The sequence below is a fragment of the Quercus lobata genome, chromosome 5, assembly GCF_001633185.2.
Source record: "Quercus lobata isolate SW786 chromosome 5, ValleyOak3.0 Primary Assembly, whole genome shotgun sequence".
NCBI lineage: Eukaryota > Viridiplantae > Streptophyta > Magnoliopsida > Fagales > Fagaceae > Quercus > Quercus lobata.
This window is the reverse complement of record NC_044908.1, coordinates 7,111,430-7,137,619: the sequence shown is the minus strand read 5'-3', so window position 1 is coordinate 7,137,619 and position 26,190 is coordinate 7,111,430. Positions and strand designations below refer to the sequence as shown.

The following is a 26,190-nucleotide window of genomic DNA, read 5'->3' as shown; positions in this document are numbered from 1 at the left end:
GAACCCTTGAACATAAAAAATAAAATCTGTTAAATCGAATATTGTACAAAAGCAAAAGAGAAAAACTCAATAAAACAAGAAGAAGAAAGAGGGAAAAAAAGTAAAGAAGAAGATTGAACTTCAAAGAGATTTTGTTAATAGTCAATTTCCTTAAAACAGAAGATTATTTTCACTTTAATAAAAAGTTCTAATTTCAATTTACCAAAATAATATATGAAAAAGTTGTCATAGTGTCGTACATTTTACAGTGTTATCAAACTAAATAAATTTAAAACAAATTATGTTATTTACAGTTGTCTCAATGTTGTAGTAAGTTAGTATAAAAAAGCAGCAAGAATGAAACTTAAAGATTCCTTCTTTAGAGTGTGTCCGGTTTGTATCCTGTAATTTATTTTCTAGTTTGGAGCGATGACTACTGGAATGCATTCTATTATGACAGAAGGCATTTTCTTGAAAACTTGAGTTTAGTATTAAGCTGAAAACATTTATTAAAAAGTAATTATGTTAAATGGAATTTCTTTTAGTTATTTCTAAAAAAAAAAAAAAAAAAAAAAGAGAAAAAAAAAGAATTGCTTTTAGTTTGAAGAAGTGTAGAGTTGTTGATAAAAAAAGAAGTGTAGAATTATATACGTGTGAGTTCCATATATATGGGTTCTATATATTGTAAAAGAAATGTCTTTTCATAAGATACGTTCTCGTATGAGTGGCCAGTCATTGCATCCAATTACTCAAGTGAAAATTGAGAAGTCACATTTTTTTTGCTCCAGAAATGTAGACTTGGGAAACACATTCTAGTGAATAGGATTTCTGTCCAAACAAAAACCAGAATTTTTATTTTATTTTTAATGCACTTTACGCCTAGAAAGTTATGAAAATTCATTCTAAAATTAGCTTAATTTTGAAAAACTAGTTAAATATGACCGTCAGAGAGATCAAAGCCTTGGAGACATTACTTCTCCAAACATTCCAACTCTTTCTCTATACTCCCAAGATCACCCTTCAGAGTAATGGCTGTCACTCCAATGCTTTATCCACCAGGGTCATCCAACATCATTCACATATAATACTCCCACATGTATCTTGGTGCCAAGAAAGCAAAAGTTAAAGTTAGTATATTAAATAGTAAAAGAAATACACATAATCACCTTTTAACATAAAACAATTTAGGGTTTATTAGTTCATGCTTTAGCGCCCCCCCCCCCCCCAAAGCTAGAATCCTATAAATAGGGCAATAAGCCAATCTAATTGTACCACACCATTACCACTTACAACCCAACTTATCCCTTCTCTTCTGGCCTTAATTTCTAGCTTTGTTTTGTAATACCCAGTGTAGCCATGGCCTGCAACAAGAAGCCGTTTCAAATGACTGACGATGAGATCAAGAAAGAAATTAGTGTTCCCGGAATTCATACTGCCGAAAAGTTTGATGTTGCCTCTCTTTTTGCTATCGTCACAAACATTCTTAAACCTGCTACCATTGCTGCTGACAATGTTTTTCGGGTATATGTATACGTTATTACCTTGCACACACTCTTTAATAAGAATTTTCTTTACTACTACTTATTCTTCTTCTTTAATTTATTTTTATTATTTTTATTATTTTATTTGTAAAAATGTTATCTTCTAGTTCTTGTCCGTAGGTTGGGGTACACTATTGTCTATTGTGGTAACTCTTCCTTTAATAAATAACCTTCTTGACTTTGTCCTTTTGAAATCGAATAGAGATGAGTATAAAAATTAAACACATTGTGTTTTTAAAAATCTTCGACCATATGTGTTTTTCAAGCTCCCATTTCGGCTTTAAAAATCGTAAAAAAAAAAAAAAAAAATGCAAATTAAATAACAAGCACAATATCACTCCCTGTTGTTTGTGTAGTTTAAAAATTATAATATAAATGGGAGAAAATGTTAAGGCATTATATAACTGACGATATACAACTTTTTTTGTTCAACTTAAAGAAAATATATATAAGTTGTTGATATCATAAGAACAAATTTGAATTATATTTATTTAAACTTTTTACTTTTTAGAATTAGTGGAACCCTTCGCCTCCAATAGAATATCCTCAAGTTGAGAGAATTAGAAATGATTGGTTTTGACGGGTATCTCACCCTTCCAAATGCCTCAAACCTTACATTCTTTCACCCTAAAAAAACCATCCAAATAAGGTTAATCAAACCCCTCCTACCCCATCCCTTCAACCTGTTCTCTCTATTTCCCTCTTCTCCCTTTCATCCAAACATATTGTTAAACTCAAGAATTAAACAATGATTTTTTAAATAAAAAAACTATTCTCTCCGCATATATTGTTTATGTTATCTCACTGATGATTATTTTGGTCATACTCTAGGGTACTAAACAGCAACACATGGAGATCAAGGGTGAAAGAGTCATCGCAACAAGCTTCATTCCACCATTATGTACACTCAAGGAACTTTCCTATGAGGTATCTGTTAGAAAAAAATTAAATTATATGATGCATTTATTTTTGAAAGCATCTAACTTTGTGTGAGTTTGGTAAAATGCATGCCTCAATTAAGAGGAATTTTTAGCGATCGAAAGATTCCAATAAACATGAAAGTAATAACATGCATAAAGTAATTTGGATTGAAAACTGTTACAACTAAATCAAAGAGCACAAATTTAATAAAACAATAGAACTAATTGAAAATTACTTAAATACAATGGTTGAAGATCACTAAATTTGCTGTAAGAAGATTGCTCTTAAACTAATCCTACTAGAAGAACTTTCATACTTCTAAGCTAGAGGGCATGTTTTCTTGAAGTTCTCTTTGCTCTCTAAGATGCGCTTGGTTGTATGTTCTTCCTCATGGCGCCAAAACCTCTTTTTAAAGGTATGAATGGTAATCATTTTCAATCGAAGACTACACTTTTAGAAAAGATAATTGCCAGCCAAACACTATTAAAAGTCTATTACGATTATGCTAGTAAGTTTGACTACCCTTAAAGGTATGAATGGCAATCATTTGCTTGTTTTACCGTTACAAGCGAATCTATGCTAAAAGTTTATAGTCTAAACTCTCGGTATTAACCACTGAAATTATTTTATAATATTAATAATATCATTATAAGAGCAATGTTAGGGTATTAAAAAAGAAATTAAGATTTTATTTTTCATGCTATAGATTTGACAAAAATCACATATGTCGAAGTCACTTTTTAAGCCTTTTATAACAAAATTAGTAGCACTTTTATTATTTTTCCAATTACAAAGAATAGCAATTCTATTCTACTTTAATTACGCCCAATAGTAAAGTGCTGATATGAATGTGATCATGTAGCTACGTACACAATTTACATAAGCGTTTTTCATAATGGAATACATGTAATGACAGATGGTATGCAAGGATCCGAGTGAGGAAACTGCTTACAAAACAACAAAGTCAATACTAGAAAAACTCAAAGATTATTCATGGCATGTGAAGGCAGTGTTGACACTTGCGGCTTTTACTTTGGACTATGGAGACTTCTGTAGACACCTAGATCAGTTTCACTCATCAGACCAACTCACCAAGTCAATGGGGATCTTGAAAGGTATACCTGCTCTCCTAACGCGGCCAAGCATTGATCATAACCATGAGGGCGCGATTGTTGAAGTTAACAAACTGATCAAGGACACATTGAATGTCATTGATTGCATTGTTACGTTGGAGGAACGATCTGTTAAGTATAATCCAAAGGATGTACCAGCACTCTCAATAGCCACGGACAATATCTCAGTATACGTTTTTTGGGCTATCATAACTGTTGTAGTTTGCACGACTCGGATGTGTTGTCTCATTAAAGATGAGTAAGTCCTTATAATTAAGGTTTGATACAATAGGAGGGTTCACCACCTGCTGCTCTAATAATAAATTTATCACTTGTCTGAAAAAACTTAAAAACTGCTTGAAAATGGTGAATTTAATTGCTTAACATTGAATTTAATAAATCTAATGTAAATAACCATGGTTTCACAATTTCAGGCGCAAGACACAGGAACTTTCGCGATTTGCGGAGAAAATTAACGTCACCCATGTCAAACTAAAATTGCAGATACAACTTTGCAACGAAGAAATAGGTTAGTCACTCAGACTGATTTTACTCAGAAGAAATTAAGAACACGGTTGCCACCTCCATATAACATTATTTTCCCAACAAGTGCTACCATGATATGTTGCACATGCTGTATTTCTAATTGACTTAAACATGTGCAAACTCCTGACCAAAGATTTTTGTTCAATGCAGAGAAAATAGAGGCTTATTGGAAGCTCATAAGATTCTTAAAAGAGCCGCTTGACATCGTCGAGGTCTTGAAGGTTCTATTTTTTGCCAACGACAGCAGGCAACAAGTGAAAGTTTTTCCGAACGAATTGGTTAGTTTTACAGTATAAATTTATTGGGGATCGAATTGCTTGTCACAGATACTTTTGTGGTTTTATTTTTACTATTATCATTATATATACTAGTCAGTAATACTATACTAAAATGGGACCAAGGTCCTTAGCATTTTCAAATAAAATGAAAAATAAGCGTTTCATGGTTCAGATTTAATTTTTGCAAAAATAAAAAGGAAATGATATTTTATTAATTAAAATTTTAAATGGTGTGGTACCATTTACACTATTATATAAAAAAGAAATCTTGATCATCAAATTAATAGATACTATCAAGTTGGCTTGAAATTAATATATAAATTCCTATAATTGAATATCCTTAAGGGGGCGAATCTAGTATAGGGCCATAAAATTGTTACAATGGTACAATGGTTCTATATATCCTTCTATTTTCCAAGCACGTCCGTTACGTTTTCTTCATGACTGTCTGTGCTGGTTCAACTAAATATCTCTATTCATGTATTTGATCTAATTTATATGCAATAAAAGAGTAAATAGACAAAGAAAGAATAATATACAAAATTAAGAGGCTACATGTTTGTGCTAACATAGTTTAATTTTTATTGTATTTCTCAAACAGATCCTCGAAGCGGTGAAAACAAAGAAGGTGTTGTTGTTCTTTTCGGGCTTGGACGTGGACAACATCACAGAATATGTCTCGATTCTCAACCCCATTTATGAAAAAGTTACAAGCAACAACGAGTATAAGATTGTTTGGATCCCAATTGTGGAGCAGTGGACCATTGAAATGCAAAAGAAGTTTGAGTTGCTGCGGTCTAAGATGTCATGGTTCGTAGTGCAAAACTTTTCGTCAATATCAGCTATCAAGTACGTTAAGGAGCAGTGGCACTACAAGAATGAGCCTATCATCGTGGCGTTGAACTCACAAGGGACCGTGGAACACTATAATGCAGTCCACATGATTAAGATATGGGGACCAAGCGCCTTCCCTTTCACTCATCGGAGAGACGAAGAACTGCGCAAAAGGGAAGATTGGTTTGGATCCTTAATGATTGAATTCAGTACTGACATATCAACTTGGGTAAAGTTCTTTCTCTCTCTCTCTCTCTCACGCGCTCTCTCCCTCTCTCTCACACACATATCTTTATTTATTTATTCAATTTCACTTTTGTATATAATTTATATACACAATGTCCATAATTTTATTCATGTCCACATTTATATGTATGTTCAATATACATCAACAAGAGTGGGAGAATCTATAATCATAAATATTTTTTGTTAATTTGATAGTCATAATTGAGAATGAACCAGGAATTTAGACCTAGAATATTTCCATTAGAAATACAAAGATAATAATACAAGTTGGTCAATTACACACACATGGACATATTCATGCAAGTAGTTTGAAGCAAATTTTATTGTTCCCGTTTAAATAAAACTTGGTCAATCAGATCAAAGAGGAGAAGCACATTTTCTTTTATGGAGGCAAGGATTCCACATGGATCAAAGAATTTTGCAAGGAAGCAACAGGCTTGGCTAATGATGATGTAAAGGGTGCAAGAATTTCATTGTTCAATGTGGGAAAGGACAGTGGCATCCAACGGCGTTTCTGGAAGCTCATTGACAACTTTTTCTTATACAAGTCTCACATGGTTACCGACGTGGACACAGTGACAAAGGAAATCCAAAAGTTGCTTTCTTACAAGAATGAGAAAGGATGGGTTGTGCTGTGCAAAGGGGCTAGATTGGTGTTCAGTGGTTATGGTTCAACTGTTCTGACAGTCTTGAAGAATTTTGATGAATGGAAGCAGTGTTTGAAAGAAAGTGCATTTTCTTTTGAAGCATGTCTCGAGAAATACTATAACGAACAACTTCGTAAGGATGGTTTGCCTTGCCGAGACTTTGACATCCCAAAAATTGATGGATTATTGATCCCAGATTGTAGAAAATGCCCTGACTGCTCCGAGATCATGGAGATGTCTATCAGGTTTAAGTGCTGCCACCAGAATCAACGAGGTTTCAACTTAAATTGCTGCCACAATAATGGTCATGCTACCAAGGTACAGCTCAAGGAGAAAGTATCTCCTGTATCGCTCGTATGCGGCATGACTGTCACAGCAGCATGTGAGTCTCATTGCCAAAATAAATGCTGATTCATAAGACAAGTTTTGTTGCACTATTTCTACTAAATAATTTTGTTTGTGAGTTTGTCTACGTTTGTTATCAGTGCTAAAGTTTAAGTATGTAATGTGGTACAATAAAGCTAGGGCATCTTGATTACATTGGTGATTTAATTATTTTACGGTGGATGGTCCAACTTGATCTTTTGTTCTGGTGGTCTGATTTAATAATGCAAAATAGATTGTCTACAAGTTCATAAAAATTAGTGTCACAATTATTGTACAAGAGATCTGGGGTTCAACTGAAGTAAAATCTCTTATGGTTGTATAAGAGATTTTGGGTTCAATCTCTGCCTACACCAAAAATTGATTGATGTCTTGGTCTAATGATAAAGAGTTATCATCAGGAACGGACGTCATAGGTTGAAACTCTTAAAAAAATAAAAAATAAAAAAATAAACCTTTGATGTCATATCAGATGGAGCATTATATTTCCGTTTGTAAGCAAATTCATATATGCGTTGACGGATGGTTATATTGGTACATAAGATTGATATTGTATAATTATTGATTAGTACATAAATAAAGGTCGTCCAATTAGGAATGAACGATATAAATACATTAAACAAGCATATAATGCACAGCCATAACGGAAACAAACAGAGACAAGACCGTTGCCGACCTAATATGGGATGCAAAAGCGACAAGAAGTAGAACATATTTACTTCTAGAAAACAAGATCCAAAACACGTTTTCTTCTAAAATAACCTTGATTCCACAAGGCGAGATGGTTCTGAAATTTACAAGAGAAATTGTAAAGTTGAATTTATTTAACTATACGTTGCCTTTATTCCGTGCCAAATTTGTTTATACTTCAGCATTTAGAAACCCTGTATTTAGGTGGAAATAATATAAGGGTTGTGTTTGAGAAAGTGTGAAGAATTAATCAAGTGTGTGCATCAAGAGGCATCTCACGACTGACTCACGAGTGGTGACTCACTAGAATTTGACACACGTGTGAAGCATGCAGAAAGTTGAAGGGTCAAGACGGTTGGATTACTACAGGAAAAAAAGTATAGTCTGGCAATTCTGTTAACTAGCGATTGGAACTCGCGACTTGTCACAGTCATGAGTGACTCACCAGTGCACCCAGTTTTGTAGAAAAATGACTTTTCACATTCTTTCTCATACCTTACTATATATACCCTTATACCCACAAAATGTAAAAAGTTTCTAGAGAGAATTTTGAGAGATAAACCCTAGAGAACAACAAGATTGATTAATCCATAATCTTATTCCTTTGATTGTCCAAATTCCTCTACTCTCACCCTCTCCCTTGTCATACCCTTGAGAGGATCTTTAGCCAAAACCTTACCTCACTATATTCATATTAGTAAGAAGGTTCTTGTTGTTTGGGAAGCAGTTCAAGAGAGAATTAATTCATTTTGGTTGATGCAAAGAGCTTATTGCAGGATCCGGTAAGTTAGAGAAGATAAGGTTAGGTGTAACCATGTTGGAGCAAGAAACTTGGAGGGCATAGGTGCATCAAGTAGATTAGGCTTAGAGGGTCTATTGCTATTCATGTAACCCAACTGATTTTCCAGTGGATCATTTTACCACTTGGAGGGCGGCGAAGAGGTTTTTCGCTGAGTTCTTCGATTTCTTCTTCGATAACATGTGCCGATGTTATATTGCGTTTGCTTCTCTCTAACCCTTACTCTTTGCTTTTAATTACTACTGTGTTATGACTAAATTATGGCTTAGAGTAGTTTGCATTATTTGGGTATAACTTATATTTATCATTCCGCACATATATTGTTTGAGTATAAGTTTGTGTTGATAATTTTGTAATTGAGGGTCTAAACATTCACTAATGTTTTACACATTAAGTGAGCTTTCAAAAACAATAGACAGAAGTCTGAATTTTTATTAATATCAATAATACTGAAAAACATTTACAAATTAAAGGCCTATTTAAGGGGCTCCATTAAACTTGAGTAATAAAGAAATACATTTTGAAACAAATTATAATTAATACCTAACCATAATAGGAACCGGATTTCACCTAAAAAGCATTAAAAGCACAGGAAAATAAAGAAATAATAACCCTAAACTTAAAATTTCAAAAATTACAAATTAAATACCAAAATTAGTAAATACAAATTTTTAATTGTAGATTCTGTCCTACATCTGACCCCTTCACTTAAAAAGAAACTTGCTCTTGAGTTGATAATTGAGATTTGAAATCTTCTATTCCAAGCAAACAAATACTTGGAATACTTGAGTCCCTTAGTCTTCTTTCTAAGCTTGTAACTCATCAATTAATTAGGAAGCAAATTAACTTAAGATTCTCTTTCCTTAGCCTTTGATAGGCCAAGAATATATTGATCCCTTGTGATAAATTAATCAATTAATTAACCAAGTTAATTAATTAATTTAATTAACATGCAATACGTGTAGTAGCACAAACAAATCACCAAGTTAATATACAGCGGAAAATAAAGTTGACACAGTGATTTGTTTACAAATGGAGAAAACCTCCAAGGAAAAAACCCCACCGGGTGAATTTAAGGTCACCACTCCCGAAAATCCACTATTATCACAACAAGCGGTTACAAGTAAAGGAATTCTAGTACCTTATACCAACTTACAGTTGAACCCTTACCACAATACCCAATTGGACTTATTCTGTAATGACATTCTGTCCTTTCAATGCACGGCTTCTAGTACGTGTAAGGTTGAATTTAATCAACCATTTTATTGGATTTATTCCGTGCCAAATTTGCTTGTATTTCAGCATTTATTAACCCTGTATTTAGGTGGGATTGTTGTAAGGGTAGCGAGTGAGATAGAGTGTTGATTGCTCAAGAGTGTGCAAGAAAACAGAGACTCGCGGCTTATTCTCGTGGGTGGCTCGCAGCTTCAAGCCGCCAGACGCAACACACGTGCTAAGCGTGCCAGAAGGTGAACAGTCATGCTAGCTGGAGCACCTACAGGACAACTGGCCATACGGTTATCTCGCGACTCAGTCAAGTCGCGAGGTCAAGCCGCGAGCCACCCTTGTTTTGTAAAACCTGACGCTTCACATTCCTCATTCACTCTAGTATAAATACCCCTTATACCCACAAATGAAAGTGAGCTTCCAAAGAGAATTTTGAGAGAGAAACCCTAAAGAAAAATAAGATTGATTCACCTACAATCTATACATTAGAGTCTCTTCAAATTCCTCAACTCTCTTCCTCTCCATTGTCAAATTCTTGAAAGACATTTTACCAAACCTTGTTCTCACCATATTCATCATTGTGAGAGGGCTGTTTGGATTTCTGGAAAGCAGTTAGGAAGGAACCAATCTACATTAGTTGATGCTACGGTCTAGTAGCGGAATCCGGGAAGCTAGAAAAGAAAAAGGTTCGGCGCAACCTCGTTGGAGCAAGAAGCTTGGAGGGCTTAGGTGCACTGGGTAGATTAGGCTTGGAGGGTCTATTACTGTTCATATATCCCAACTACATTTTCTAGTGGATTGTTTACCGCTTGGAGGGCAGCAGAGAAGTTTTACGCCGAGGGCTTCGGTTTCCTCTTCGATAACACATCGCGTGTTGTCTTTGTATTTGCATCTTCGTTCCCTTTTATCTTTACCTTTTATTATCTGCTGTGGGTTGTGATTTTATTTTGACTTAGATAGTTTATCCTATTCTATATTATAGCTTATGTTCATTTTCCGCACACTAGTTGTTTGACATAAAGCTTGAATGGGTTAATTTGTAAATTGAGGGTCTAAACGTTCAAGGGTGTTTATACACATATTTGAACTTTCATTTGGTATCAGAGCGGGTACACTTCTAGTGGTTTCATTACCATTGTGTGATCCTTGACTCCCTTTTGAGATGGATCGGTCTCAATTCCTAAATGCACCTCCATATTTTAATGGTAGTAATTATGCGTTTTGGAAGGTTCGCATGAGAGCTTTTCTGTGTTCTATTAATTAATCTGTTTAGGATGCTGTTGAGATAGGTTGGACCAGGCCTGAGGAAGCTAAATCTACATGGGATAAGGCAGCACTTGCTGCATCTAATGCTAATAGTAAAGCACTCAATGCTATTTTCTGTGGTGTGTCTCCAGATGAATTTCACAGGATCTCTCACATTACCGTTGCTAAAGAAGCATGGGAGATATTGGAGACCACTTACGAAGGCACGAAGAAGGTAAAAGACACCAAACTGCAGAGGTGATTGTTAGCAAGTTCAATTTGGGAGAGAAAACGGAGAACTCTAAAATTGTAAGGAAGATCCTTCGATCTTTGCCGGAAAGTTTTCATGCTAAAGTGACAGCGATTGAAGAGAGCAAGGACCTTGATGACATCAAAGTCTAGGAGCTGGTTGGTTCTTTTCAGACTTATGAGATGTCGCTGCCCAATCAACGGAAGAGTAAATCTCTTGCTCTTAAGACCATTAATGAGAAGGTGGAAGATCATGACTCATCGGGAGAAGATGTGGTTGACAAAGATGTTGCATACCTTGTTAAAAATTTCAGAAAATTCTTGAAATTCAAAAATAATGGCAAATTTGGTGATAAAGGAAAATTCCAAAGTTCAGGAAGGGAGAAAAGGGAATTCAAAAAGAAAGATGGAAAAGAATCCCAACCTACACAAGGTGTCACTTGTTTCGAATATAACGGGCATGGACGCTTTAAGAAAGAATGTCCGAATTATTTGAAATCGAAAGGTAAAGTGTATGCCACGACATTGAGTGACTTGGATTCATCCGACTCAGAATCTGAAGAAAGCTGTGATGGAGAGGGGAACTACTCAGTTTTTATGATTATTGCTCATGTTGAATCTTCAGACGAGTTGAATCTGCTTGCACGAGACCTTGGAGAACATAGTGACGAAGAATCACTGGGAATTGTTAAAGAATCAGATGCTGAAGAAGATGATAACACAGCCAATCTTCAAGAGAATTATAACTCACTCTTGGAGAAGTCGGGTGAGTACACAAGGGTGGCCAAGACAACTGTGAGAAAAATGAAGAAGGCAAAGGAGGATTATAAAAGTCTTCTAATTCGATATAGAGAGGCCAAATGTGAGATAGAAACACTGAATGGTTGTGCAAGCAAATGCCAAAATTGAGAAGGTCACCACCAAGAAGCTAGATGATGTTATTTCATCTCAAAAGAGTTTTTCAGAAAAATCCGGGTTGAGATATACCGGAGGAAGTAGCTCATCTGGAAATGTCACTAAAGAAGTGAAGTTTATAAAGGCCAAAGAATCAGCTGATGTTGGTCCTACTGCTGAGAAGCCCAAGATTGAGGAGAAGAGAAATGTGGGGAACGAACGGTTGTTGAATTCCCGTAATCAATCTGTGGGCAGGTTTGAATCTCGTGCCAAGTCTCGTCCACGACCACAAAGAGGTCCTAGATCAACTTATGTGTGTCATCATTGCAGACTTCAAGGGCATACTCGACCAAATTGCCAAAAGCTGAGAGTAAAGAATAGTGCAACTCCTCAAAGGTCACGAGGACCTAGAAATGATAGAAGAAATTGGGCAGGTGAACAATCTAGAGATCAAAATGGTGATCCCGAAATGATGAACGTGATGAAGATGATTGGTGCATTAACCAACTGCTTGGAAAGCTTCTCACGAAGGTTTGAAAGCCCTAACTCCCGTACCCAATTCTATAAGGAAATCACCCCAAACGCAAGTGACGTGTGGGTGAAAAAGGGTACTCATGCATAAGCATTACAACATGTCCATGCATTAATACTTCCTATGCTTTGCGACGATGTTTGTTTGTTTGCTTGTTGTTTTTTTTCTAATGGTTGTTTGCTTGTCTACTTGTGCATACTTTTGATTTTGTTTTTGTTTTTGATCAATCTTTTTCTTCTAGTGTCAAAAATCCAAAAATCACATAAAAATTAGAAAATCAAAAAGTTTGCTTGACATTGTTGAGCTTTTGTTTCAAAACCTGTTTTGCCTTGTACCTTTATGCTAATGGCTTTGTGCATTTTCGAGCATTACTTGTTTCTTTGCACTCATATCACTGTGGGAGAAATCTTGAAATCTATGTGATTGTTGTAAATAGATCTTCAAACTTGTCATGAATGATTAGTGAATGGTTATGATGATCTTGAGACATGCATAGACTTGTGTCTATATATCTTCCCACTCTTTATTTTTGTTTTTGCTAAAAAGAACTCACCAAATGTAAATCTCCAAATGAAAAGAGATTTTGAGCTGCAAAAGCCTATCGCACATTCTAGTATTCGACTAGGAAAAAGGGTAAGCGACCTTATATTAAAGTGAATGTTTATTCAAAAAGCCAAAGGCTAGTTCTTTAAAGTGAAATATCAAATATCACTCTCACAATGAGAGGTAATTGTCTCAAATGATCAAAAAGATCAAAATGTTATGATTGAAAGTGGAGTCAAATGTAAAGCTCCAAGATATGTTATCAAGTTTTGTGGGAGGTCATATATACATATTTCTATAATTGAGATAGATCACATGATCTAGTGCTAATTGTGTATGCCTTGATTGAATTGATCATTGAAGTTTCACATTAGACTAAGGACTATCTCATTGTTGATATCTACACACAACACACAAGTTTATGTTCAATAAATGCCATAATCATTTGTGTGATTGTACTTGATGAAATGTGTTTTCACATGCTCAATCTATGTTAATTCAAGCACAAAAATATTTTTGAGTGTTTTAGGTGTTTTTTGGAAAGTATTTTGTTTAAAAAATCTGAAAATTTCAAAAATCCATTTTTGCCCTGTTTTGGCGACTCAGTCGCGGGTAAGTCAAGTCGCGAGCCTTAGTCGCGTGCTCGCGGATAATTTTTGGTGACTTGTTCGCGAGTGGAAGGTACAGTTGCGAGGGTTACTCAGAGATTTTCGTGGCTCAGCTCGCGACTCTCTCGCGGGTAGACCTTCCAGTCACGAAAAATACTTAGAAAGTTCTTTCAAACTTTTGTCTTTGAGTGTTTTGGTGGCTTGAACTGGCGACTTGGTGGCGACTCACTTCAGTCGCGAAAAACGTGTGTTTGGCAAAAATAGGTGCAGTTTTTAAATCTTTTTCAGTTTTTCCCTCGAACTTTTGTGACTATTCATCTTCTCTCTCAACTGTCTCCTTCCCAAACACTTCGTGCTCCCATTTCCAAACTCCATTGTTGTGTATTTTCTGCTCAAAATCTTCAAGTAACAGGTATGGGTTTTCATTCTTGAACTCCTTTCTACTTGATTTTGTGTTTTTCCCCCTTGATTATTTGCATTTGTTTATGCTTTTGAGATGGGTTTGTGTTTCGGCTATTGCTCTATGTTCATGCTTAGCTTGTGGATGCTGTTGCTTGAGTTTGAAATTATTTTAGTTGTTGTTTTTGGTCTTCATCATGTGCGTAGCTAAGTTTTTTTTTTTTGGTTACTCATTTTATCTGAACTTGTGCTGATGAGTTGATTCAAAATGTTCCTATTGTGGATGTGAAGTTTACTGTGCTGAATGTGCATGTTCTATTGTGTGAATCTATTGGGAGCATCTGTGAGTTTTACTATGCTGATTATGAGTCATGTCATTCTCATCACATTGTATGTCTCATTGACATATATCTGTCTTTAGGATGTTTTCTATCTCTGTTGCTTTAATACTCCCCTCCATTCTCCTTGTTGTTCTTGTGTTTTCTCTTTTAGGCTTGTTCATCCATGTGGCTGATTTAAGTAGCATAAGGTTTAAGTGTTTAAGTTCATATGTGTGATTGATTTTTTTTGTTAATGACATAGTACTGATTAGTTCTGCACATGTATTGCTCTATGTTGTTGTGGCCTCTTCTGATTGTTCACAGATGGTACCTTCATCCCCAAAGAAGAAAACACCTGCAAAGAAGGCAGATAAGAGAATGAAAATGGATCCCAATTTGTTCAGATCTGTTTCTCACTTTGAGAGATACAATGACTTCTTCTTGAAAGCAAGAATTATTCAAGAAAAATTTGTGGATTTGGAGGATTTAAGGAACACTTTTATCCCCAGCTGTTTTGAAGGGAGAGGATGGGAAAAACTTTTGAGTGATCTCCCTGTAGTGTGTGAACCCCTGATTAGGGAGTTTTATTCAAATGCTGTGATAAGAGAGGATGATCTAAGCTGTTGGGTTAGAGGTAAAGAGTTCACTTTGGATGCACATGACATTGATGATGTGCTAGGTCTTGAAGGATTAGAAGATCAGGAGTTTGTCAATTACAAAGATAGGATTGTGTCTATTGAAACTGTTCAACAGAGGATAGGTGGATAGAGAGAAGGGAAATGTCTGAATACCACAGCTTTTCCAGTAGACATGAGGTGTCTCACAATAATCATGATGTTTAACCTCTATCCCATAAGGAAGTTGACTACAATCAACTGTGCAAGAGCAATTTTTCTGATGGATCTTAAAGAAAAGACATTCATTGACATCAGTTCCCACATATATGACACTATTGTAGATAAGACTAGAACCACTTCTAGGCCAAAACTGATCTTTCCTAGTCTGCTCATGAGGATTTTTAAAAAGAAGGGTGTTCCAATCCCTAGAGACATCAGTTCCATGTCCACACCTTCCGCAATTAACAAACTGACCTTCAAAAGGATAAGTGTTCGGCTTCCAGGTGAAGAAGATGAAGGTGATGAAGGAGAATGTGTCCCTATGGAGATTGAGGCAGAGGCAGCAGGGCATGCATCAACCTCAACACCTAGGAGGACTGGCAAAAGGACTAGAGTATCAACTTCTTCAGATATACCTCCAGATGCATTTCAAGTCATTCTGGAATGACTTGATGGGATTAGAGGAGTCCAGACCGAGCACTCTGAGAGGATAGGAGCCATGCAGGACCAGATTGATATTTTGTCTGCAAAACTTGAAACCTTCACCACCCAGCATGGACAGTGACCCTTTGGCCATTCCGATCAAAAAGGGGGAGATATTATTTTTGTTGTTGATGAGATTGTTGATGAGAAGCAGAAAAGCAGCTCGAAAGGGGGAGTAATGTGTTGAGGGGGAGTTGTCAAAATCATACTTTGTTTATATGTGTTTATGTTTTGGGTATTTAGTGTTTTCATGGGTTTGATACACTATGGTTTTTGGTGTATTTTTGTTTCTAACTCTTATCTCATATACTTGGTTTAATCTTTTATATATATTTTGTTGATGTTATTCAGGATATATTGTGTTTTGTACCTTTTTGTACCCATGTGCTTTTGTAAGATTTTAGAGTTAATGTTTTTATGCATAATCTGTAGGCTTTATGGTTTGTACCTTACTTAATACAGCCTTTTATACTTTGTTTAAATCAGTACTTCTATCTAAATGTCTTGCATTTTGATTTATGTACTGTCACTCTTGTGCCCTTGTAGGATTGTTCCTAGATGCATATATTTTGTGTATTATGCATTGGTTGAGTGTTGGGCATACAAGTATCTTGCTTTGTTCTTGTTAACTTGTATGTTCAAGTGTTCATTCCAAGTGTGAATGAGCACTGTGTTCACTACCTTGTGGTGATTACTTGGTTGATCAAGCCATGATTTGATTCTTCACTTCATCTTTGCTTGATCACCTTAAACTTGTTTCATATGCATTTCATATTTTTCTGCATACAATGATCATGGTGTATTGTTGTGTTTCAGGAGTTTCATGTTCTTATGATTCAAGTGCTTCACAGCTTCTAGAATTAGGTGTGAGTGAGTTTTGTTCAACTGTTCCCAACTCACATGTTAAGTCTAGAGTTTGTTTTAGGGTTTTGTCACAGAATAGCCAAAGGGGGAGATTGTAAGGTTGAATTTAATCAACCATTTTATTGGCTTTATTCCATGTCAAATTTGCTTATATTTCATCATTTAGTAACCCTATATTTAGGTGGGATTGTTGTAAGGGTAGTGAGTGAGATAGAGTGTTGATTGCTCAAGAGTGTGCAAGAAAACAGAGACTCGTGGCTTGTTCTCGCGGGTGGCTCGCGGTTTCAAGCCGCCAGACGCAGCACACGTGCCATACGGTTATCTCGCGACTGGATCTCGCGACTCAGTCAAGTCGCGAGGTCAAGCCACGAGCCACCCTTGTTTCACATTCCTCATTCACTTTAGTATAAATACCCCTTATACCCACAAATGAAAGTGAGCTTCTAGAGAGAATTTTGAGAGAGAAACCCTAAAGAAAAAAAAGATTGATTCACCTACAATCTATACATTAGAGTCTCTTCAAATTCCTTAACTCTCTTCCTCTCCATTGTCAAATCCTTGAGAGGCATTTTACCAAACCTTGTTCTCACCATATTCATCACTGTGAGAGGGCTGTTTGGATTTCTGGGAAGCAGTTAGGAAGGAACCAATCTATATGGGTTGATGCTACGGTCTAGTAGCGGAATTCGGGAAGCTAGAAAAGAAAAAGATTCGGCGCAACCTCGTTGGAGCAAGAAGCTTGGAGGGCTTAGGTGCATTGGGTAGATTAGGCTTGGAGGGTCTATTGCTGTCCATGTATCCCAACTACATTTTCTAGTGGATTGTTTACCGCTTGGAGGGCGGCGGAGAGGTTTTATGCCAAGGGCTTCAGTTTCCTCTTCGATAACACATTGCGTGTTGTCTTTGTGTTTGCATCTTCCTTCCCTTTTATCTTTGCCTTTTATTATTTGCTGTGGGTTGTGATTTTATTTTGGCTTAGATAGTTTATCCTATTCTATATTATAGTTTATGTTCATTTTCCGCATACTAGTTATTTGACATAAAGCTTGAATTGGTTAATTTGTAAATTGGGGGTCTAAACGTTCAAAGGTGTTTATACACATATTTGAACTTTCAGTACGTGACTAACCAATCAATGCACGGATCCAAGTACGTGACTAACCACCAACTTGAGAAGGATGTTGGCTGTAAAGTTCTTCAGTTCATCAACATTATGAAAATCACGAAGCTCCTCGGTTAAAAAACCCTACAACATACAAATGTAATAGTTTCTTTAAGAGAAAGATGAACTAGGGCAAATTCTGTCTCCGGTCACAATTTGCTTGTACAAGACCTTTGCATCAAGTTTCATTAACTGCGACTGTAACATCCCGTGGGTTTAAAAAAAAAAAAAAAAAAGGTTAAGTTAGAATTTTTTTGTGGACCAATGTGCCCCCACCTAACCCCACTACCCATCACACAATCCACTCCCTCTTTTCTCTCTTTGGCCGGCCACTCCCACTCTTATTCTCCTTTTCTTTTTCTTTTTTCAGTCAACACAACACACATAAACACAATCCTCTCCCTCACCCTACCACCGGTACATTTCTCATCCTCACCTCTACCATTTTTCCGGCAAAATCACTAGAAAATCCTCAAGAACATCACACCTTCACATAAGTAAATTGAGGTAAAAGTTTTAATCTCTTTTGATGAGTATTATGTTCTTATTTGAGGTTATTTTACCCAAGCTTTAATGATGATTTTCATGTGATTTAAGAGCTTTGGAAATGATATTCATGTGTTATACTTATGGGTTTTGGTCTTGGTGGATGTAATTGTTGAGTGAGTTCATGCTTTTTACAATGTTGGGTATCTAGGGCTTGTTATGGTGAAAATTTAGGGGTTTTGAGGTATATCTTGTGAAATGAAATTGTAAATATAATTTTATGGTTTATTTGGAGCTAGTTAAAGATCTAAATTGGTTGTTTGAAAGGATATTGTGATTTTGGTGTCATGGGTCTCTTGATGATGTTGTGAAAACCATGTGGAAACTATTTATAAATTATTGAGGTTTTGATGTTAGAAATAATACCTTGTATGATTCATAAGTATAATGGGAGTCTATGTCTTGTAAAGTAATTGGTTGAGAAACTTTGGAGATGGAAAATATTATTTGTGAGGCTAAATCTAGGCTTGCCTAATTTAGTGCCTATTTGGCAATTCCTAATATGTAGCTAGATACAATTTCAAGTTTTGTGCTCATTGTGATAGATTTGCTTGACATTGTTTAGGTTCTAGCTAATCTCCCCTTGGAGCTTGGAGAATTAGGATTTTGCGGTTGCTAGGTAAGTAGCTTTTTAATGGGTATTTTTGAAAAATAACCATATCTTATAAATATTGTTTTTGGGTCAAACACATTTTGGAAAATTAATGGTGGAACTATGTTTTTCTAAAAGGTGTTGTGTTATGACCCTACTATATATATGATTATATATGAAAATGCATATTCTTATTGCATATGGGGGATTTGCATGATTTGTTAGCAAAGAAAAGACTAGCATCTTTGATTAAATTCTAGAAAATGTGTATTATAGATTTATTGCATTATTTGCAAAAATATAAAGATGCTTTATCTTGGCCTATGTTATTTGGGAAGTTAATACAAAATCTCTTTGGCAAGAAATAAGTTGAAGGCATTGAAAACCTTGTGAATATCTTGGGCATTCAAATGTTTTATGAAACTACTTAGAAGTGAAATTATGTATTTTGAATTAAAGTTATGTGAGCTCTTTATGTTCTACCCATGTGCTGTGACATGTGATTATTCGGTGATTACCTTGCTAGATACTATAGTCTGTGTGACATTAGTATCTTAGCACCCGTCTTTGTGATGGTTATTAGTTCCGGCTTTGTGTCGGCGATGAGTTCCGGCTTTGTGTCGGCAGTTTAGTTCCGGCTTTGTGTCGGCAATGAGTTCCGGCTTTGTGTCGGCGATTATCATGTGGCCTTGGGTTAGATTTTCTGGTTTGGAATGGTGTGTTATTGCTCACAGTATAGTAAGTAGTTTCATGTTGAGATATTTTGAGGAATATATAGTATGTAATCTCATGAGAACATTTTGAGAAGCTTTGTGCTGTGTCAATTTATCCATTATTGTCATATTATTTTTGGGAAATGGTTTTGTAGAAACTATTTGGAAACTCCCGAATTAAAAGCATGATTAGTAAATTGTTACCGTCATGAAACTTGCATTTCCCCACCCCCTTTAATTATGCTACTTACTGGGCTTTGTCTCATTCCATTATTTTTTTATAATTTTTCAGAGTAGGCAACAATCTTTTGAGACAGCTTTTTGGTGGCTAATAGTAGTTAGACTAACTACTGATGGAGGCTGAGTTTTTGTGTATTGGATATATTAGATGGTGTACATCTTAGTCTAGGCTTGACTCATTCTTTTGTATATTATAGTGGTTATGACTATATTTTCCACTGTTGGGACAAGCTGTTGTTATGTAATGGTTGTTTTCAGACCTCTATTCTTTTGTGGCCTATGATCCTTGTAATTAATGCTTAGAGCTCTGACTTACTCTGAAAAGTATATTCTATGGGATGATTAGGATAATTCTTGTTGTTGGCACTTGATAATAATTATGTGGATTGAATTGTCAAGAAGGAAAAAAAAATTTACAGGTACTTGAGACGTCTCTCTCATGTTTTGGACCCTTTGGGGTTTGGGGCGTGACAGCGACAGCCGTTAAAATAATTCTTATATATGTTTAGGGTTGTGAGAAAAGAAAGCCTAAACACATACAGATAGATATGCGTGAAATCAGATCTGAAAAACTAATTTTCGTAGCTGTCGAGCATTGGGCAAAAATCCAACACTTCTTCACTTGACTCTTGAACAGATTTGCATGGCTTTAACATTTGGACTTGAACTCTTGTTATTTGAAGTATTAAACACATCCTAGATCTACCAAATTACAAGTAAACTGTGTTTTGTCAAAGGATTAGCCAATTCTAAATGACATATGTTCTTAATATGATTTACATATGTCCAGCCTTCATGCAATTGACAATATTCACCAAATAAGAGATGATAATTGAAGCTAATCTTTCAACCCCAACAAAATTAATAAACTTTGGTGTATCGCCTACCCTAGAAATAACACGATCATCAAACTTGCAATCACTTGATTTGGGTTCATCAATATCTTGGACAATGTTCTCTACAATTTCTACCTCACAATCATCTACTTCACTACAATTTTCACCTACTGTATTAAGAACATCTCTCTTTTCCTCATTGGCTTCAAAATAATTTTCATGCAATTTATCTTCACAAACATTTTCCACTTGTGATAATAAGACTTGATTTTCTTCAATATTTTCCTTAGAAATTGACTTCATATTGTTGACCCTTAAACATTTTTCTTTTTTTGAATCATATGAATATATAGATCTATAATTAGCACTTGTATAATCTAGAATATCATAATAATCATGATGAAAACATAAATCAACCAACACCTTTTTCATTCTTTGCCAAGAGAGAATTGGATGCTTACTTCGATGCTTTCTATCCATTTGTATGTCTTCCCACCATTCCTTTGCTTCACCATTCAATTTATTCAATGCAAGCCTTACTCTTCCAAATCAAGAAGCCAATCAATAAAATCTAATTTATACATCTCTCCATCAAAGAATGGAGTTTTCTTATATTTAGGAGTGCGTCTATTAATTGGTGTTCTTCTAAGAGGATTTCCTAACAAGAGGGACTGCTGGTTGTAATTCATGTAATATTTGCAGGATATCATGTTGAAGTTGAAGAAATTCCTTCCTAAGAACTTCTACTTTAACCTTTTGGTTACTAAAAATGCTACCATCACATTTAGTAGCCATCAGACTAGGGTAAGGATAAGGCTCTGATACCAACTAATGCGAGATGCGGAAGCGACAAGAAACAGAACACAACTACTTCTAGAATACAAGTAACATAACACGTGTGCCTCTAAAAATAACCTCGAATCCACGAGGGTTCCTTGAATCCACAAGGAGAAGGAGTTTTTGGAATCCACCAAATAAAACAACAGATAAAAGTCTAAATTTTTATTAATATCAATAATACCGAAAAATGTTTACAAACCTAGAGGCCTATTTAAGGGCTCCATTAAACTCGACTAACAAAAAAATATATTATAAAATAAATCCAAATTAATACCTAACCATATTAGGAACCAAATTTGACCTAAAAAGTATTAAAAGAACATAAAAACAAAGAAATAATCACCTTTAACCTAAAATTCCAAAAATTACAAATTAAATACCAAAATTAATAAATAACAAAATTCTAATTATAGATTCTGTCAACTAATACGTCACCAGAGGCAAGAATAGAGCCATTAAAGATTCCCAATAGCTACAAAGGGAGAGGTTATATAAATCACTCCAAAATAAGAGAAAGGTACAAACAATAGATGATCGGGATAAGTGTTAAACGATAAAGATGCTAAGAAGGATAAAGACAACACACTGAGTATGGGAGTCTCCGACCTACATAGCAACATGGGAAATTCACCCCAAAATTCATCGAAAGGAGTTGCCCAATCACTATCGAAAATGAAGGAATATCTGGATTTCCAATTACAAAAGGAAGAAGGAAAGTTGACCACAACTCTAGACTTTCTATTCCAAGTCACGAACTCATAATAACCAAATTGCTTTGACTCCTTTAGACAATACAAATACATGAATTCATCTATACAAATCATATCTCCCTCATGGATGGACAACCAAATCTCCATGTAATTAATGATTGTTTTCCACGAGTTAGGCATGAGCTATCTAGGAGCTATGTTTAGACGATGAAGAAGCTCAATGATAAACGGATGGACAGGAAACCTAAGGCCACTCAAGAAGTTAGCTTTGTAGAACCAAACATCACTGTAAGCAAAAATACAAGCTCTCATTTGAACACAAAAGATGAATTCTAGTACACTTAGGAAATTGAAACTTGTCCCTAGTTCAACTTGCTCTTCTTTCAAGGCACAAGACTCCTTTAGAGCTTGAAGAATCATAGGTTGTGAAGAAGGCAAAGGTTTAGAGGCAACAATATCTACCTCCATTACAACGGGTTGATCACTAGGCTATAACCCAGTATCCAATTCACTCGACCTAACCTTAAAACCCACTCTCCCTTCTAGAGACATCTTATGCAACAAATGATAAAAATTCAAAGACTGATGCAACAAAGGAAATAAACCAGTTAAAACCAACCTAAGAGTAATGTCCCGAAATGCAAAAGCCTATCCCTTGGATGATGGCCACTTGGAGACTCAAGAGAAGCTCCAAGACAAGATAAGAAGAAAGAAACGTAAGGTAAAGATGCCTAGTCTCAGAGTAATCAACCATCAATACAGAAAAAATGGGAGTGGCCAGGTAAGAGAAAAACCATACCTAAGGAAAAGGTTCTAAAGCTTGAGCTTGAAGGAAGAGATATTGCAAAAGAAGTTGGGGAGAAGAAGGAAGAAGAGAGAGAGGAGGGGAGGGTTTTAAGGGAACTCCTAAAAACCAAAACGTGGGAAAATAAAAGGGCACATAAAAAGGTGTACCCATGTCCAACTAGTGAATGCGTGGTATGTGGCCACGACTTGATCAGCAATGTCATGTCCCATTAAATGTGAATAGAATGAAATCTCAAGGGTCTCAACTAACTCGGAAAGCAAGATGACCTCTCATATTCCTATAGTTGTCAAAATACATAGTGACAATCATGGGAGAAAGTATACCATGCTTCGGTAATACTAACTCAGTATCTGTTTTGGTATTTCCTATCTAATAAATGAGTGGTACCTATTTCAAAAAACCACATTAAACTATTCTAATAAATGATTAATTTATCTTTCCGATAAATTTATTGGGATAGTCTAATGTGGTTTTTAGAAACAGGTGTTACTAATTTATTGGGTAAGAAATTCCAAAATAGATGATGAGCTGGTATTATCGAAATATGGTATACTTTCTCCCATCATGAACTTCATTAAAATGACCAATATGCTTCCAGAGGCAGGAATAGAGCCATTAAAGACTCCCAATGGCTACAAAGGGATAAGTTATATAAATCACTCCAAAATAAGAGAAAGGTACACACATATTTAGCTAAAATATTATTATCCTATTATCATTCTCTTTCAAGTATCTGACTTTACCATTGCAGGGCTATTGGTTGGCACCACACCAGTATTACTAGAGGGAGGAGCAACTCATTGTTTTTTGGCAGATTACGATTGAATTTCATTCCATCTAGACGATCGCATCTACTAACGATGTGGTGCATCATCAATTATGTTAAATGCATAAAGCTATGGTTGAGCTGAGGCACCACTACGTGCATGTGGAGATGACCACATGATACTGCTCATGACTAGGATATGGCACCATGTTAATCGATGGTTTTATCGATTTCTATTGCATCTGGCAGGGAACAATTTTTTGTGAACTATTAAAATTGGTACTTGGTTGATTGTTTATATGAGCAATCTCTTGAATTTGGATATACATTTTTTTTTTTTTTTTGCTGAACTAAAAATTACAAATTTTAGATTTAAGTTTGACGAGTTGTCTTTTTATCCCTTATGTTTCTTTTTTATTATTTTAGTGCTTTATTATTAATTTTTTTTTCAACGTTAATCTTTCCTTCCAAATGCTCAGTCAAATACTAAACAATATTTTTAAAACTATAAAATTAAATAAAATATCATTTTAATATTTTAAAAATATATTTTGATGACAATTCACTGAAATCAAAAGTGTAAATTGGTTTTGCTAAAAATAAAATAAAGTTGTATTAGTTTTTTAGTAAGATAAAATAATCTTTTTAAAGTCATGATTTAATGACAGATTAAACAACCAAATGATTCACCGAAATAATAGGTCCACATTGATATTGACCAGAGTTTTGATAATTACTAGTAACACCTAGTCATAGTATGTATAATATCTTTTTTATTTGAGCAAATAGTATGTATAATATCAAGAGACCTACTTGATTTTAACTTCTTCTTTTTTCTTTTTCCTTTTTTTTTCGTTGAGAACAAAATAAAACTTAATGATTTAATCAAAATAAATTTATTAAAGACAACCCATCTAATTTTATTTATTATCAGAAAAAAAAAAATACATTCTACAAATGCAACATCATTCTTTTTTCTTTTTTAGTCAAACGCAATGTCATTCACTTATATCTTTTACATTTGCAAAATTTTCAGAATATCAAAAATCAATAATTTTTCTTGATACCGCTAGCCGGGAAAATCTACCATTGAACTGCATTAACTTCTTATATTCTCTATACTTCCAAAATTTTAGAAGATAAAAAATCTATGGTTATGTCAACAATCAATTCTTTAAATTTCAATTTTTGTAATATAAAATTATGCCAAAAAAAAAATTATAGATCATATGGTAAATAATATTTAATTAACAAAACATTTGACATGTGTCTAAAAAACGTAAAGAATATGTAATCCAATAGTTAGATTTTCAAAATATATTACAATTTTTTTATTTTTTTTAAGGAAGTTATATCCTTCGATTATAACTAAGTTTGTAACTAAACTTTATCCTAAATGTTTTTTGTTTATTGTAAACCATGAATTCTCTTTCTTTTTAAATGTTTTCTTTTCTTCTTTATTCAAATAACTTATTCACTGTTACCTTATTTCTTTTTCTTTTTTTTTTCTTTTTTAAATTCTTAGGAATTCGTTGGGTGGTCAATGGACTTGTGCTTAAAATAGCTAAGACATATCTTGCATAAAAAAAGAGAATCAATTTAGATTCTAATTAATTACATTAATTTATATAAGTCGATAACAAAAACATAAGTTAAATATGTCTAATAAACAATTTTTTTTTTTTGGGTCATTAAACTCTAATTATATAAACTAGTGTTCAAAGACTCTTCTATTTTTTTCTTCATCTAAAATTACTAATTTTTAAGCTGTAAAGTAATCATATAGTTACATACAAAGTGAATACACAAATAAGTAAATTGCAAAAATGTGCTAAAAAAATTTTAAGAAACTAAAGTATAGACAAAACTAACAGTAAAACCTAAGAAAAATATATCTCTAAACATTGCCTACAAAACATGACCACTCTCTTGACAATTTTCCAATTGGTTTGTCTACTTATAAATTATATTCTTAAAAAAATTATATAAAAAATTAAAACATATGCATGTTTACTTCTTTGTAAAAAAATAAATTTCTTTTCTAGATTACAAATAATACTCCTAAAATTACGATTTTTTTTCCTTATTTATATATCTATTTATATATATCTTATTCACTTACTTCAATAATTAATTAAAATTGTGTTCCATTTTAAAATCCCCCTAACTCATGTTTCTTACCCACTTACATTTTCAGTGTAAAAAAAAAAAAAAAAAAACTACTTATCAATTATCATGTACAAGTTATTCTCAAAACTTCCCACAATCATTTCTATAAAAATTACAAGCAAAAAGCAATATAATTTTTAACACTAACCACTCATCTTCAAATTCTTTTTATGTTCCTTTCCTATGGAATTTTTCGGCCTTTTTTTTTTTTTTGCACATTTTTGCAATTTACTTTATATATTTGTGATTATTTTACAGGTTGAAAATTATTAATTTTTTTTAAAAAAAATAGAAGAACCTCTGACATCCCATTTGAGCGGGTCTCTCATAGAATTGAAAATTTTCATTTCTCTAACAAAAACAAAATGACTTTCAATACGGTATCAACTTCCTTAGTAGGGATAGTACTTGACTCAAAATTTTAATTATAAATTTGGAATTGATCATTTTATATTAATTCTTTTACTTATTTATCTTACTTTAAAAAGAATATACTCTTCCATATACATTTCCAATCAAATAGACTCCATTTCCCCTTCTTGTTTGCATGCGTATCTTATTAAAAGCTAAGTTTCGTTGCCAACTTGTCCAGATTACCCGAACTACCAAGTTGCCACATCTTAAAGTATAT

At 34.4% G+C, this 26,190-nt stretch overlaps 1 protein-coding gene across 1 annotated transcript; it reads left to right on the top strand.

The window, feature by feature from the left end:
* Positions 1 to 1,270: 1,270 nt before the first annotated feature.
* On the top strand, positions 1,271 to 6,724 carry LOC115992510 (protein SIEVE ELEMENT OCCLUSION B-like). The gene is made up of 7 exons (XM_031116718.1): positions 1,271 to 1,500; positions 2,352 to 2,447; positions 3,358 to 3,812; positions 3,988 to 4,082; positions 4,250 to 4,377; positions 4,979 to 5,440; positions 5,814 to 6,724. Exons 1-7 carry the CDS (start codon positions 1,336 to 1,338, stop codon positions 6,513 to 6,515), a joined length of 2,103 nt encoding a protein of 700 aa, XP_030972578.1. The 5' UTR covers positions 1,271 to 1,335; the 3' UTR covers positions 6,516 to 6,724.
* The last annotated feature ends 19,466 nt before the right edge of the window (positions 6,725 to 26,190 follow it).